Below are 16,884 nucleotides of genomic sequence, written 5' to 3'. Positions count from 1 at the left end.
AACCCAGCACCCCTTCAATTTCAGCTCTCAAAGCCCCCAATTTATCCTCCGGTAGGCGACACTCCATGGCCTCCGAATCCACGACAATGCCCAGGAAGCTGAGCACCGTGGTCGGGCCTTCCGTCTTGTCGGGGGCCAACGGAATGCCGAAGCTCCCGGCCACATGCTGCAACGTGGCAAGCAGGATCGCGCACCCGTTGGAAGAGGGCGGGCCCACACACAGAAAAGTCGTCCAAATAGTGGATCACCGAATTCACACCGGAAACCTCCCGAACCACCCACTCCACAAAGGAACTGAAGGTCTCAAACAGCGCGCACGATATGGAGCAGCCCATAGGAAGGCAGCGATCCACATAATACGCCCCTTGCCACCGGCAGCCCAGCAATCGAAAACTGTCCGGGTGAACCGGGAGCAACCTGAACGCCGCCTCAATGTCCGATTTGGCCATCAAGGCCCCCCGCCCATAATGTCGCACCCAGGCCACCGCGGCGTCAAAGGAAATGTAAGACACCGTACAGGCATCCGGGTCGATGGCGTCATTCACAGACCCACCCTTTGGGAAGGAGAGGTGGTGAATGAGGCGAAACTCGTTGGGTTCTTTCTTGGGAACCACCCCCAACGGCGAAACCACCAAGTCACGCACCGGCACCTCCGAGAACGGGCCCGCCATGCGACCGAGAGCCACTTCCTTGTGCAACTTATCCGACACCACCAAAGGGTGGCGCAATGCCGAACGCAAATTCCTCGCCACCGGCGGCACCGAGGCCAAAGAGCAAGGGATACGAAAACCCACCGCAAAACCCTCCCCCAGAAGTCGGGCAGCCGCCCTATCGGGGTACCTATCTAGAAAAGGCCGCAGCCTTTCCACCCTCACCGGCGTCGTCCCCTTTGTGCGAAGGCTCTCCGGACCGCCCTTTTCCGGACTTAAAACACCGAGCCAAGGAATGGGAACCTCCGCAACCGGAGCATTCATGTTTGAAGCGACATGTGCCACCGAACTTACAGGAACCCTCATTAAATTGCCAGCAGAAACCCCTCCTCTTTGCGGCCGGCTGTCCCGGGGTCGCAGAACCACCGGCCCCCCCTGGAAAAAACTGATTCGGAGCCTTCGCAGACGACATGAGCCGCATCCACAGGCTGATGTCCTTGTGGTCCCACCGCAAGGACGGCCTAACCGCCTTCCGCTGCCGGAACTGTTCGTCGTACCGCAGCCAGGCCGACCCCCCGTAAACCCGATAGGCTTCCCCTACAGCGTCCATGTAGCAGAACAGGGCCGAGCAGTTTTCCGGCGCCTTTTCCCCTATGACGCCCGCCAGAATGGCAAAGGCCTGCAGCCAATTGGCGAAGGTCCGAGGGATAAGCCGATAGCGTCGCGCCTCCTCGTCCTCCTTCTTGCGCTCCTCCGGTTTAACCCTGTCCAGGTGAAACTTCTCGAGGGGCAACAGCGTGAAGATTTCCACGTACTCACCCTTCCAGATCTTCTCCCGGACTTCCTGCTTCAAATGTGCCCCCAATGGGCCCTCAAAACAAACATATACCTCACCTTTCGCTGAATCGTCCAGGCGAACAGCGTCCGCCTTCCCCTCCTTCGCCGTCCCGGTCTTGTCCCCCGCCGCCCCGGCCGTCACTGCCACCACTGCCGGCGCACCAACAACCTGGGGAGGGGCCCCAGCCCCCCCCGCAACTAGCCCCGTGGAAGACGGCCCCGCCAGCCCCGGGGCCCCCCCCGGCTCCGTGCCCGAGCCCCCCGCCGGAGGCACCCAAGCCGCCGCTGGAGACAAGCGGCCCCCGTCCCCCGGGGGCAAACGCCCCAAGAGGTCCCGTAGACCCAGGAGGAAGCCCCTCAAACCCCCATCATCACCCCCTGCCGGGGTCCCCGCCCCCACTGGCCGGGACACCCCCACCCCCCGAGCCCCTCCAGCACTCCCACCCCCCACATCAAACAAGCCCCGCAAATCAGACAAAGCCAGAGAAGGAATTGTGACCTCACCTGTCTGCCCAGGGGGGGCGCCCCCAGCCGCCGATCCAGCCTCCCTCGTCGCCGACCGACCACCGACATCCTCTTTCACATCCGATCCGGACACCTCGCCTTCCGAACGATCGTCCCCGGGCACCGCCGACATCCGTCCACCAGGTGTCGCACTCCCGCCATCTGCAGAGCCGAGCGACAGGCGTCCACGCCCCCGTACTCCAGCTCCGCCCGACGGAGACCTCTGTGAACCAGCCGAACTTCCGATGACCCGGCCACGTGACTTGCCCCGCCGCGTCATCTCTCTGCGCCCAGCCGAGGCCGACTCCGAGTCCCGCCGATCACTGCTGCCACCGGCCGCCATGAAGCCGCTCCCACGCCGAGGCACCCCTCCGACCGGAGCATCGCCAGTAGGGGAGCCCGCCAGGCCAGTAGCACCCCGGCGAGAGGGACGGGGAGAGACCGAAGGCCGCCTCCCCCCACTACCCCCAGAGCTCCGTCCATGCAGAGGATTCCTCCCAGAGGCGCGCACGGCCGCAGCAGGAGTACGCTTAGCCGGCGGCCCTGAAGGGTCCCTGTCGGGGCTCCTAGGATGACGCTGAGCTCGAGGGGAAGGGTCCGGTGAAAAACGCTCCGGCGGCCGTGACCGCCGAGCCCGCGGGACCGCAAGCCCCTCCGAATCCTGTGCAGAGTCCTGAACCCCCATCAACGTGGAGACCTGGGACCGGAGCCACTCAGTCCCCTTCACCGCGGCAGCGGCCTTAATTTGCTCCAGCAAAACGTCCAAATCCGCCATCACAGACCAGGGAAGCTGAGGTGAGATGCTCTGCAGTGAAAAAGGTGGGTGACCAAGCTTCTTCTTCCTTCGTCCGTTGAACTTCCACTGACCTCCAATCTGAGGGGCCACCCCTCCTAACTGTACCTCAACCCCTCCCAAACCTGATACACCAATCCCTGAATACCCCCCAACTCAAAACAATTTAATTTAACTCACACCTGCCCTGTCTCCCCTCTTCACATGGTCATGTCTGCCCTGCGCTATTTTTTTTTTTTTTTTTTTTTTCTTCGCTTCGGGCCTTGCTAGACAAGTACTGTCAGTGAGTAAAGCGGCAAAGCATCAACCTTTTTTTGGGGCATCAGATCGGCCCGGGGGCGGGTGGCTGTGTCAGTTTCATTCCAGAACACTGTATTGTCTCAGAATGAAGCTGCCCAGGGTCTTGGACAGATCTGCAAAATGCGGAACTATCCCAGGCAATCCGGGACACAGTGTTACCCGAGGTAATACGTATCAGTGGGGGAAGTCTCCAGGCACTGATTTGTGACATAATATATCCAGCTTGTTGGAAGGAATGACATCATCAGTGTGCCACCCATTGTTTTCTATATAAGACCTTTAGGGTTATATTTAACAGAACAAAATGGAGCAGTTAGAGAAGTTCATTGTTAAAGATTACATGCCCTGTGCCCATTGGGTTCTGTGGCTATGGAGCTCCATGTGTATACAAGCCAAATAGCATAATCTGAAGCCAATAATCATGATCAAGGGGAAACAGTAATTTAGTATTGCTAAGCAAATGAAGACCAGGCAGGAAATGTGTCACAGAAAATACTGTAAAGGTGAACTTGCACTTTTGTTAAACTTGATGAAATGCCAGTAGTTGATCTTTTCTTACCCGAAATAGAACTGACCAGTAATTTATGAACAATAACTGCCACTTTGCGTTATTGGCTGTCTGAGTGCAACTTCCAAAGGTAAAACAGGATTTTTTTCAAAATACTAAAAGGGTTTTAACTGCCATTTGAGCAAGAATATTGGTTTGTCTTTAGCCAAAAAAAGGTTAGAGGAACACTTAATTTTATTGCACATAATATCATTTAATAATGATGAGCCATATAAAGCATATAGAAGCAGTGGAAAAAAACAATCATAATAGATTATCGAGTATTTTCCTAGCTACGGTAGTAACTGTCCCTCATTTGGAGGGTCTGTCCTTCATTTAGAGCCAAATCCGTGATGTCCTAATTTCCTCCTTTTTTTGTCCCTCTTTTGTCCCTGGGTGTGGACCTCTAAAAAAGCAATATATAATTATCATATGTGTTTTACTGCACTACGCAGTTTAAGTGTAGCACTGCCCCCTTGAGGGTTGCTGGTTTTACACACTTTTGGGTTCCCCTGGGTTACCGTAGCAACTGCAAGCAGTTGATGTTTTGGTTGTTTTTATTTTATGTGGGGATGGGAGAAGGGATGAGTGTGATACTCCAACACTTCAACTATTCACAATTCTGAGGACTTCTAACTTAAGGATGCGGCAAGGCCGCTGCTTCACCCTGCCACCGGATGAATCTGAGGTAAAGGTTCCTTATAGTATTTCTCTTCAGGGCATTCACCTAGTACCCCCTAGTACCCCCTTTTCCTCTAGCTGACACCCGTCCACTGACTACACTACTCCGGAGTGGTCCCCTTTCTAGGCAGACCCTTAGGCAAGATCCTCTGTACTCACAAAACTGCTTTCCAGATTCTCGCAGTGCCTCAACTCTTCCATTCAGCTCTCCTGGACCTCTGGGCTCAGCCCAGCACCTCTGGCTCACCAGGCTAACCGCCTGTGGCCACACACCAACTCCTCAGAAGAGGGGGCAGCTGCCACCCTCCTTCTGGGACTCTGCTTCCCACCAAAGACCATCTGTGCATCTGTGCCCCTGGCTTTTTATACCACACCCCACAATGCACCAAGACAGCAGTCTGTCCCATTACCTGGGGCTGTATCAAAGCCTGTGTCCTCATTGGCTAGGTTTCCTCCACTGTCCAATGTGCCTCCCCATTGGGCACAGTGGGGACACTCCCTCAAACCATATGAATCACACACTGCCCACATTGAGCAGACCTAACTCACAGATCCTGATCCCTGTTAAGCAGAGTGCAATATAGAATTTACCTGCTGCTCCTCTGATAGGCAGACAGAGCCAAAAATTATACTCACCCTCTAGCCCCTACCTAGGAGGGTGCTACATCAGCAACCTTTAAATGATTCCATTTGGTATTTTGAAAGTATTTTGGATTTAAAGGAGAAGTTTTGGGGGGTGTGTAAAAAACCAAACATGTATACCTACCTCTATGCTGCAGCATCAATGTGATGCTTCAGCTGTCCCACATCATCACTGATCACATGACAGTTGATTCCTCAGTTGACAGTATTCTCAGAGCAGAGAGTGGTGATTGTCAATCACCACTCTCTACTCTACCCCTCCAGCATTCACTGGAGCACTGGGCTGAAAAGAGGTGGGCGCAGCTGGCTATGGCTCTCAGCCTTACATTAAGAGGATGAGATAGTTGTCCGTCAGGCAGCTGGGTGGACCTCAACAATATGGTCAGGATCATATCAGCAGGCTATAGCCCACTATATGCTAACTCTGGGTCACAGGAGCACAAAAGTAACTGCACTCTTGTGACCCACAAGAGAAGAAGGGTCAAAAATCCTTTGGGCATACTTCTCTTTTAAAGGATAAGTCCACCCTAAAACGCAAATCCCTGCATCTATAGGTCTCCATGTTCTAACACTAACCTATCTAGCTCTGTAAAGAAAAAATCAGTTTACTTACCTTTTTTGAAGCTGAATTGACCCGATCCCACACTGAGCTGTCAGCCGTGGCTTCTCTGTGGAGGCGGGTGCAGAGGGCAAAGCCGACAACGGAAGCCCCATAATAAGTCTATAGGTGACGTCACTTCCCATTCATTTCACAGCCATTGTCTGCCGTGTCCTCTGCAGAGCTTCCGCCGCTGGAGATATGGTCGGATCGGCTTTAAAATAAGTACACTGATTTCTTCTTTACAGGGCTAGATAGGTTAGTGTAAGAATGTGGAGATCTATAGATACAGGGATTTTAGTTTTAGGGGGGACTTATTCTTTAACCTATTATGACATATTAATTCCTCAAAGAATGCGTGTGCCCTTTGCCTGCACAATTTGCACTAAAAGGTGTTGAGAGAGTTTGGGGGTATGTACAACATATTTGGAACATGGAAGCCCCTTTGCAGACTGTAGCCATATCTGAGCACCTCCTACAGTATATATCAAACCACACTCGTTAAATCCGTAACATGGAAGAGCTTACGTTTATCTAGCTCTTGGTAGGGGTCCTTGGAGATCTTTCTAAGATTTAGCTCCATGGTGGCATTTAGTGAAGCAGCTTGGGTGAATTGATTTATTTATTTGTCTGACCTGCCACAGTTGGGCTTTAGCATGTATATTACAGAAGAAAGTTAGATATGACAGCCCCTGGAGCCCTGCTGAAAGGGTGCTGGAAGCATTTTAAAGAGATACGTGTTTATGCATATTAGGGCCTTTTAAAATGAATTATGGCCTGCATGGGGATGTGGCATGAGGTGGGTGGGCACGTGAGTCTATTTAGTGCAAGTACAGGACTGCATGCACTGACCTTGGAAGGCTTGCACCCATTGGACAAGTTCCCTGCCCTTCCTTCCTGAGAGTAGTTGGTTATCACTGCCTTTATTGGCAGTGGTTACTTCTGCAGTGTTTGTGGTTTATTTATGGTTTATCCCTCAAGTGGGGCTCTAGGATAGTCAAATACCAGTACTCAGGGTAAGAACAGACATTCAAGCTAGTGTCTTTGATTAGGTATTTACTATATACCAGCCTTGACAATGATTAGTTCGATTGTAGTAAGATGCGCTACTTCAATAAAGCTGTTGCCTTGCCCTCTCTCAACTCGAATCTGCCTTTGTGTTATGCATAGCAAAGACTTGTTCTATTATGCAGGGTTTTTGTGAGGGGCAGACATACTATTTGTGCAAACATGAAGATTCAATTGGGAGTCAATTAGTGCTAGATGTGAGCTGGAGAGGTGGTTGGAACCCTTTCAGCTGTCACTTATGGCTCGTTTCCACTGAGCTTTCTGGTACAGTTCGGTTCGGTATGCTATTTATGCCGTTTCCATTATGAATGGTACCCTAATTCCGAACCGTACCGTACCACTTTTTTGGTACCCTTTCGTTGGGGTACCAAGCACATTAGTACCGTACCAACAGGGTGGAGCTACACTCTGCAGAACTTTGATTGGTTGACAGAGAATCGTCTATCACAGCTTTCCTGCCACACCACGCCTATCATGAAAGGGTACTATTGGCAGTGGAAACGCAATGTGTACCGTTCCAAACCGTACCGTACTGAACCGAACCTTACCGTACCACTCAGTGGAAACGAGGCAATAGAAGCAGACATTGCTCACTTCTAGGGCAGGTGAGAAGCAGGTGGCATTCACCATGATGCCCTAACTGTTTTCCTGGTTTATCTCATCCAAGTGGTGTTGGGCAGTGAGAACCTCTGATGGCAAAGAAATATGCAGAATGTGTCTTCAGTTTCCTCCTTACACCATCTGGACTATCAGTGTCTGACCACTGTTGCACGTTATGGACCCTGAGAGTTCATGGTATCTCAAAGGCATCTGCATTTGTCTGTTTATCTATCTGCATTGAACAAGGGTTTGTACATGCGCAGTAGTTGAAAGGCCTAAAACTTTTCCTTGCATATGGACCCTTTGTAGACTTTGTCCACAATTGATTTACACCAATTCTTTTTTGCAGTCAAGTTATTTCTAGCCTAAGGGGAAATGACAAGATAATCTCATGGTGGAAAAATAGACATCATGTTGGGTCTGCGATCCCAATAGCCTCCACATATTTTTGATAAGGCATGCTGTGATAGACAGTCAAAGGTGGTCTTCCCAAGCACAGAATAAAGGGGGTGGTAGCTCTTTCTCTGTGACCCATGGAATAACAATGGTCTATTAGCCTAGTCTCCTTCCTGCTACATTGGCAGCACTGTATTCACCCTAAGGTACTCTGCTTAGGGTAGCAAGATATGAGGGGGAAAAAAGAAAATTTGCAATTTAAGTTGGCAGTCTAAAAGCTTCTGTGTATAACATAAACATTGCCCTGTAACCAATGGCTCATTGTGTTTTAAATTTTTGCAAAAAAGATCACATTGGGGTTGATTTACTAAAACTGGAGAGTGCAAAATCTGATGCAGCTGTGCATGGTAGCCAATCTGCTTCTAACTTCAGCTTGTTCAATTAAGCTTTGACAAAAAAAAACCTGCATGCTGATTAGTTTCTGTGCAGAGCTGGATCAGATTTAGCACTCTCCAGTCTTAAGCCCCGTACACACGTACTGATCGTTGGCCGAACGATCGGCCGTCTTTTGTCCAGGGCTGTCGTGTCTGTTGAAAACTGCAAAAGATTGCAAACGAATTTTGTCGGCCAACAACAGCCGACTGCAGAAGTGATGTCATGTGATGGTTAACTTTCCGTGTGTGTTTTCTTTTCTGAGCATGCCCAGTCTTGCTAATCTGCTGTCTGTCGGCCGAAATCTGTACTGACTGACGAACAATTGGCCGTTCTGGTGTTGGCCAACAAAAATGTTAATGCCTGCACGACAGATTCTATTCGGCCGAAAATGGGCTGTCGGAAGCATCATACTAACAAGCCTACAATCGGCCGATTGGTTGTCGGCCGAATATTTACGGCCGACAATCGGTACGTGTGTACGGGGCTTTAGTAAGGCCCCTTTCACACAGGCAGACCATTCAGATCCGCTTGTCCGTTTTTTTGGCGGATCTGAACGGTCCCCTCATGCATCTCTATGGGGGATCGGATGTCAGCGGAGACATGTCCGCTGACACCCGATCCGATCCGTCAAACCCTATTTTCCATCCGTCCAGCGGATCGGATCGGATGGGATCGGATGAGAACAGACGGACGGTCCGTTCCCATCTGATTTTCCCCATAGAGATGCATGGGGAACTGACAGCTGTGTCTCCGCACACAGCGCGGAGACACAGCTGTCATCCTCCTGCTCAGCGGGGGATCGGCGGCTCGATCCCCCGCTGAGAAAAACTGAATCCGTCCGACGGACGGATAGTGTGAAAGGAGCCTAAGTCAACCCCATTGGCGGTAATGCAAAAAAGTGGAGTCCGTGTAAAGCACATTAGTCATTTGAGCTTAAAGTAGCATAAATACTATTGCTTTGCCAACAGATTTGGGAAGGGCTGTATTCTTGGTTGTTCCACTATAAAGCTTACCCCCCTTTTTTGACGTTTTTTGATAAACTTACTGTTGCAGTCATTGTTCCCCTTTTTAGCAATCATGGTTCCCTATGTAGACATGAATGGCTGCATGCGTTCATAAGTCTCTACTTGCCAACAAATAAACCCTGAATGGATATGATATTACTTGATTTATACACATTTTATAAAGAGATCTCTCAATTTAAGATACAGATGCAAGTTATGTGATCTTGAAATATGCAATGGTCTCTATCCTGTGTGTCTCCAAGCAACCTGTACAACTCCTTTGTAACCTTGCATTGCAGGTTATAGTATATTAGAATTTGTATGCCTTTCCCTTACAGATCCTTATGTGAAGGTGTCGATAATGTGTGATGGGAGGAGACTGAAGAAAAGGAAAACATCAACGAAGAGGAACACATTAAACCCAGTGTATAATGAAGCCATCGTGTTTGACGTGCCGCCAGAGAATATTGATCAGATCAGTTTGTTAATAGCAGTGATGGATTATGACCGGTGAGATATTACAATGAATTCAGTGCAATTACCTGAGTCTACTCAATGGGAGTCATGAGTTTGAAAGGCGTCTTTTATGTAGAGTCAGCATGCTCATTGTTTCCTTCTTTGGTTTCCTTTTTATTTATTATGTGGGGCCAAGGATAATGTTAGGGTTGCAGTATAAAGCCTAATAATGTAAGTGGCATATCCAATACAAGCAGTGGTTGCAATGAATATATAGTACAATGTTAATACTACGGGATTTCTTAAAATTGGGAAATTAAGAGTGTTTCCAATTTCCCAACAAGCTGGAAATAGTTTTATATTACAGGGCTGTAGTCAATACATGTAGTCATGTTACTGGGCTAGTCAGCTAATTATGTTACTGGGCTACAGGGCCGTCTTTAATACTGATTGGACCCTGGGCAAATATTTTCTTGGGCCCTCCCAAATCCACGTATCAACTATTTGAAGGCAGCGCGGGCACGAAGGGCAGCTGCTTTGGGCCCCACAACAATGACTGGGCCCAGGGCAGCTGCCTCTTTTTTGCCCTGTGTTAAAGATGGCCTTGCTGGGCTAGTCAGCTAATCATATTACTGGGTTGTAATCTTTTTTTATAGGGATAAAGGGGAAGGGTACTTTTGTCATAGTCTCATGTCAAACAAGTTGGGCTTAAGACCACAAAGCTTTCCATGGTGCTCACTATTCAAGCTAAGGACAGACAGATCTTTTAGTGATACATGTGTCTGTTTATGGAATCCCTAAAGTTGAACTCTAGGAAAACAGCTAAATTCAGCATGAAATGGAGGATGGGGACATTCCTATTTTATCTGCCAAAGAGTTTGTATTTCAGTTCATCCAGTTCTGAGATTTACACTTGCAGCAAAGCCCTGCATGGCAAGGTAGGGTACCTGATGTGTATCTGCTGCAGTTATATAATATTTATAGGCCTGGTCCCTACCCCATCCTTTGATTGCACAATGAAGGGTGAAGGTGCAAACTAATGAACTTATTTATCTTTCACTATGTTCTCACCTCCTATCAGCACATTGATTCTTAGGACATTCGCAGTGCATTATAACTAACTGGCTCCTTGTGCTGCCCTCCCTCTTCCAATCTAATCTCCACCATTCTTGTATTAATAAATACAATGCTGCATTATTTTGCGTTTTTTTGTATCTGCCTGGAGTTTAACCTTAACCACTTAAGGACTGGAAGGTTGTACCCCCTTAATCACCAGGCTATTTTATGTGATACGGCACTGCGTTATTTTAACTGACAATTGCGCAGTTGAGCAACGCTGTACCTAATTAAAATTAATGTCCTTTTTTTCCCCACAAATAGAGCTTTCTTTTGGTGGTATTTGATCACCACTGTGATTTTATTTTTGTGCTATAAACAAAAAAAGAGCAACAATTCTGAAAAAAAGTCTATATTTTATACTTTCTGCTATTAAACATTCCCAATAAAAAAAAAATCAAATTTTTTCACCATTTTAGGCCAATATGTATTTTGCTACATATTTTTGGTAAAAAAAAACAAATCCCAATAAGTGTATATTCATTGGTTTGCGCAAAAGTTATCGCGTCTAAATACTAGGGGAAAGATTTCTGTCATTTTTATTCATTTGTATTTTTTTTTTATTAGTAATGGCGGCGATCAGCAATTTTTAGCAGGACTGCGACATTGCAGCGGACAGATCGGACATCTAACTGACACTTTTGGGGGACCAGTGATATTACTACAGTAATCAGTGCTAAAAATATGCACTGTTACTGTACTAATGACACTGGCAGGGGTTAACACCAGGAATGATCAAAGGGTTAAATGTGTGCCTGGGGGATGCTTTCGAACTTGTGGGGATTTTATTCACTGGATGAACATCCAACATGTTCATCACTGACAGAACAGCGGTCTGCCGCGTTTACATCGGCAGACCGGCGTTCTGTCTCCACGGGGTGCCCGGTGGACATCGCGTCCGCCCGACCCGCTGATTGGCTCCCCCTATAGCCAATCGGCACGTGGGCATGCCCCCACTAACTGCTACATGAATCGACCTACATGTACGTCGTTTTGCGTAACAGAGGCGACCTGCCGTAGTTTAGCTGGTCGGCAAGTGGTTAAACAAGCTATAAATGAGCCAATATTTGCATGTGCATGACTAGAAATGAAATTTTTAAATGAATATCCTTATGTTACATTTTTTGGGCATACCACTGGCATAAATTTCCTAACACGTTTTCATTTACTGCATACGGAAAAAACATTATGTAACATTTTCACAGTGTAGGTCACAATGAGGTCATCGGGGTATGTCAAGTTGGCAACGATGCAGAGAGCCTAGGTCGGGAACACTGGAACGAAATGCTGTCGTATCCCAGGAAGCCCATCGCCCACTGGCACCCACTTGTAGAGGTAAGATTGGCACAATTTTTCAATATAGAGGTTTTGAATTCTGCAGCTTCCAGCATTTTAAAAATGAGTTTAACTTTGTTAAGTGTATAAAGAGAACCTAAAAACATAAGCATTTTGTGTGTGTACTAGAGCGTAACTGCAGAGGGTACATATGTCTGTGGGGAAGTGAGGACATCATAGAGCCCAAGTGTGATGGCAAATCTATACACTATAAATGTGCATTACCTGCTGTGAGTTACAGACTGTATATTTTGAATAGAGTAAAGCAGCTCACTTCTACCTTTTAGATTTTTTTCTTTGTTATTTTGTCTTCTGCTGTGTGTAAGCCACTAGGTCTATTTGGTTTACTGAAGTAAAAGAAAAAAAGAAATATACCTTTGTAGTTGGAAAGTATCTACAAAATGTTATCACTGCATGGGCTAAATGGGAAAGCTAAAAGTTTTTGTATGAAATATGGAATCGCTTCTGTACAGATTTTGCACCAGAAAGTTTGGTGAATGCATTCTAATACCTTTTCTTATCTGGGGACTCTGGCAGGGATGCCCCCTTTCCTTATTACCACCGTGGTCCTCAGTTTTAGACTCCTTGACATGGCTGTGAACAACTGAGCTTGTTTTTTTCTCAGGCGAGGCACAGGTTTTTCCAAATATCGACAAAAAAGAGAGAGAGGCGCCTCTAAGTGCGGACCATTAAAACACATTTATTTGATAAAATTATGCACTCACATCTGTGCGTGTAAACAAGCATGTAACAGAACCCTCCTGAAGAAGCATCCTTGTGACGTCATCCATACGCTACCGCTGACCAAGCCTCGCTTTCCACCTAAGGACATTAGAGCCTCGCTCCCGCTCCTGCTCCGCCGTTATTGCCGGCTACGGCGAAGAGGAGATTAGTCCCCGAGGAATGGCAGCACGGACCAGATGACTTCTCTCCCCATCGACCGATCTTGGACTTCCCAGGAGGGTTCTGTTACATGCTTGTTTATACCCACAGATGTGAGTGCATAATTTTATCAAATAAATGTGTTTTAATGGTCCGCACTTAGAGGCGCCTCTCTCTCTTTTTTGTCTTCAGTTTGGTGGAACCCCTGGCTTGTTGGTTCTGGACGGCTGCCCTATATGCTGGACTCTCCTTCCCCCCTCTCCCACATTTCCTTTTAGACTAATAGGATCCTATATGGACTTGTGTTTTTAATTATGTGGCTAAGCGCCTGTCATATGTTTTTTTCCAAATATCGGTATGCAAAGTCCATCAGAGGTGGTCAAAATCACAATTCACAGACCATTTAGCAAGAACTCTCAATGTGTGTTGAGAAGAGCAGTCACTTCACAAAAACAAATTGGCCAATACGTTGGTTACTGCTGGACCATGCCAAAATGCTGTTTTGTTGCAAGTTGTATTTTCTCTTGTTGCTCTGTGTTTACGCCAGCTATTCTCAACCAATGTTCTAGGGTTTCTTCAGAAGTGGATAGGGGTGCCTTGAGCTGTGGTTGATTGTCCTCTCACCAGCTGGTTCCTGAATAAATGCAGGGCAAACACCACTTGGCAGAACCAGTGTCATTATACCAATCATCTTTTTAGCTACATGTAAGGGGACATTCCTCCATCTAGCCACCAATGTAATGGGCATTCTCCCCACTGAATTCGTTTTACAAAGGGTTCTTAACCACTTAAGCCCCGGAAGATTTTACCCCCTTCCTGACCAGGGGGTATTTTGCGATTCGGCACTGCTTGACTTTAACGGACAATTGCGCGGTTGTGCGATGCTGTACCCAAATGAATTTGACGTCCTTTTTTCCCCACAAACAGAGCTTTCTTTTGGTGGTATTTGATCACCTGTGCGATTTTTTGATCATGCGCTATAAACAAAAAAAGAGCGACAATTTTGCAAAAATAACAATATTTTTCCCATTTTTTTATATGACATTCCCCCCCCCCCCCCCCAAAAAATTTAAAAATCAAAATGTTTTTTAATTTTTGGCCAATTTGTTTTCTGCTACCTATGTTTGGTAAAAAAAATCACAATATGCGTATTTTGATTGGTTTGCGCAAAAGTTATTGCGTTTACTAACTAAGGGAAAGATTTTTGTCATTTTTGTTGTTTTTTTTTTAACGAGTAATGGCGGCGATCTGCGATTTTTTTTTGCGGTACTGCGACATTGCGGCGGACAGATCGGACCCTTGACTGACATTTTTGACACTTTTGGGGGTACCAGTGACATTACTACAGTAATCAGTGTTATCCATATGCACTGTTACTGTAAAAATGACACTGGGAGGGAAGGGGTTAACTTTATTGCAGAGGGAGGGGTTAAGTGTGTCCCTAGGGGCGTGTTTCTTACTGTCATTGGATGTGGCTGTGTGTGTAACAGCACAGATCAACGGTCCTACATAGCAGGACTGAGTGATCAGTGCTTTTACACAGTGGAGAATGACAGGCGGCTTTGTTTACATTAGCCGCCTGCCTTTCTCCCTCTCTACCCGACGATCGCGAGTGACTGGCGGACATTGGTCCCGCTGGTCACACGCGCCGGCTTCTTCGGGTACGAGTGGGGGCGGGAGCGTGCCTCCAGCGGCGCGCGCTCGCCCCCTATTTGCTCCCAGGCTAGTGACGTACCGGTACGTCACTTTGCCTGGGAAGGGCTGACCGCCGCCGTATATAGTCGGGCGGCGGTCGGCAAGTGGTTAAACACCTGAAACCTAATTCAAGGGCTCTTCCAGGGTAACAAAGTTGATAAAGGCTGGTTTACACACACCAATCAGCCCTAAAGAAGGTGACAGATCCACAAAATGTGTGGGGTGTAACTAGATCTCCAATAACCCTCACCTCAAAAGGGATTGGTGCTTCTTGCAGTCTCTTTATTCCCCTAGGCTTTAGGCTTTGTCCCTTTAAAAAGTTGAGCACACATTCCTTCTTAGCAATGTAGACCTGGAACGGAATGGAACCCAATCTCACTTCACCTAAAATGTGCAAATTAATTAGGGTGGAGATGGAGTTTACTGTCTTGCATTCCACACACAGTGCCATTAGCAGATTTAAGTGAAGAAGAAAAAAAACAAAAGAGAAAATGTTAATGCTCTGAAATTTAATTATTCGTTGACACTAGTTAAACTATGCCCCACGCATTTCAGCTTTGTAATGCTGAAAGCAAAACCCAAGGTGTTTACTTGTGAATCAATTTCACAGCCTCCTAATTAGAAGTTAGTTTTAGTCTGGAGAAGTGAAGACAACCTCTGTCTCCAAGCAATATAACTTTCACTCCCTAGTTATTTTTGGACAAGCGTTTTTAGAAAATTAGTTGATATTCTAGCAAATTAAATTTTTGGGAAACTTAGAAGACAAAGTTTTGTTCTACAGTGAACTTTATGCAGTGTTACTTTATTATTAATATTATTATTATCATTATTATAATGCAGGATTAATTAAGCGCCAACAGTTTGCACATTGCTTTACAATATAAAAGGAGACAGTACAGTTACAATACAACACAATATAATACAAGAGGGTTAAGAGGGTCCTGCTCATAAGAGCGTACAATCTAATAGGGTGGATTCAAAGTAAATGTGTGCTTTGCCCACACAGGAAAATGCAACAAATTCATTTTGGTTAGTTCTTTCATACTCCATCGTTTAGCTGTGAAGAGAAATTGTGATTCGGCTACAATTTGCTGGAGTTGTAGCTTTTGTGGGACTATGAATTACTACAACAGATTGGCCCAGCGCTGTTACATGGAGTGAGTCTTATGTTCCTCCATACCCAAAAGTGCCAAATCATTTCAAAAGAAAAGAGCAAATACAAGTAAGAAAATGTTGGGGAAGGGGGGGGGGGGGGTTTAAAGTGAATGCCAGGGCAAAATTAAAAAAAAAAAAAGATGTAGTAAATGTCTGCAATACATGCGCATTCACCCTGTGTTTCAGCCTTTTAAAGACCCTGCAAGTACAGAAAGTACCTGTTGATCTGCCAGAAATGTACTCCTAAGTCATGTAGACTGGTGGTGTCAGCCCTCCCAGATCTCTTTTTCCAAACTCCTAAAAGCAGATCTTTCCCATAAAAATATTTTAAACACATATGCATGTAACGCTACATGCTCAGCAGGAAACACATTACAGTTTTATTGCAAAATGCAATCAAACCTTCAATCTTTTTAATTTTTTCCTTCCATCTTTCCCAAGTCAGTGCATTGAAATAGCCAGAGATCTGCGAGATCTCACAAGATTTCAGGAAATAGTACATTCACTTTGGTGTCATAGGTGGGTCAACCCCCATAATTCCATAATTCTCCAATCGTGACACCTATGTCTTGGGGATAGACCCAAGCTCCACTTTTTAGAGAGACGTCCCATTTTTTGACCAAGATTCATTTTTTTTTACCTTTAATTGTCCATCTTTAACGTCTAATTTATAAATATATAGACCAACAAAGTACAATTTTATTAACAAACTTTTTTTTTCTTAATTCACTTATTTTCAATTGGTAGCTTAACCACTTTAAGACCGGAAGGATTTGCCCCCTTAATGACCAGGCCCTATAATTGCGCGGTCATGCGACGCCGTACCCAAATACAATTTATGTCCTTTTTTCTTCACAAATATAGCTTTCTTTTGGTGGTATTTGATCACCTGTGCAATTTTTATTTTTTGCGCTATAAACAAAAACATAGTGACAATTTTGAAAAAAAAAAACAATATTTTTCACATTCTGCTATATAACATTCTCAAAAAAAAAATTAAAAATCAAAGTTTTTTTTAACATTTTAGGCCAATTTGTTTTCTGCTACATATTTTTGGTAAAAAAAAAATCACAATAAGCGTATTTTGATTGGTTTGCGCAAAAGTTATCGCGTCTACTAACTACGGGAAATATTTATGTAATTTTTATTGTTTGTTTTTTTTTTTTTACTAGTAATGGCGGCGATCTGCA

The 16,884-nt window shown here is 46.1% G+C and overlaps 1 protein-coding gene across 3 annotated transcripts in view; it reads left to right on the top strand.

Annotated features, from left to right (window-relative positions):
* Window positions 1-16,884, top strand: part of SYT9 (synaptotagmin 9) — a 304,507-nt gene that overhangs the window by 261,146 nt on the left and 26,477 nt on the right. For 2 of the 3 annotated variants that reach the window (XM_082270207.1, XM_082270206.1), the window contains exons 5-6: window positions 9,394-9,565; window positions 11,833-11,962. In XM_082270207.1, the coding sequence (XP_082126333.1) occupies window positions 9,394-9,565; window positions 11,833-11,962 (302 nt within the window). The remainder of the gene's footprint in view (window positions 1-9,393; window positions 9,566-11,832; window positions 11,963-16,884) is intronic. The other variant, XR_014225801.1, reaches the window with a different exon arrangement.

The sequence above is a fragment of the Pelophylax lessonae genome, assembly GCF_965119305.1.
Source record: "Pelophylax lessonae genome assembly, chromosome: 10".
Taxonomy (NCBI): domain Eukaryota; kingdom Metazoa; phylum Chordata; class Amphibia; order Anura; family Ranidae; genus Pelophylax; species Pelophylax lessonae.
Note: the sequence above shows the minus strand (reverse complement) of the source record. Positions and strands in the feature narration are given on the sequence as shown.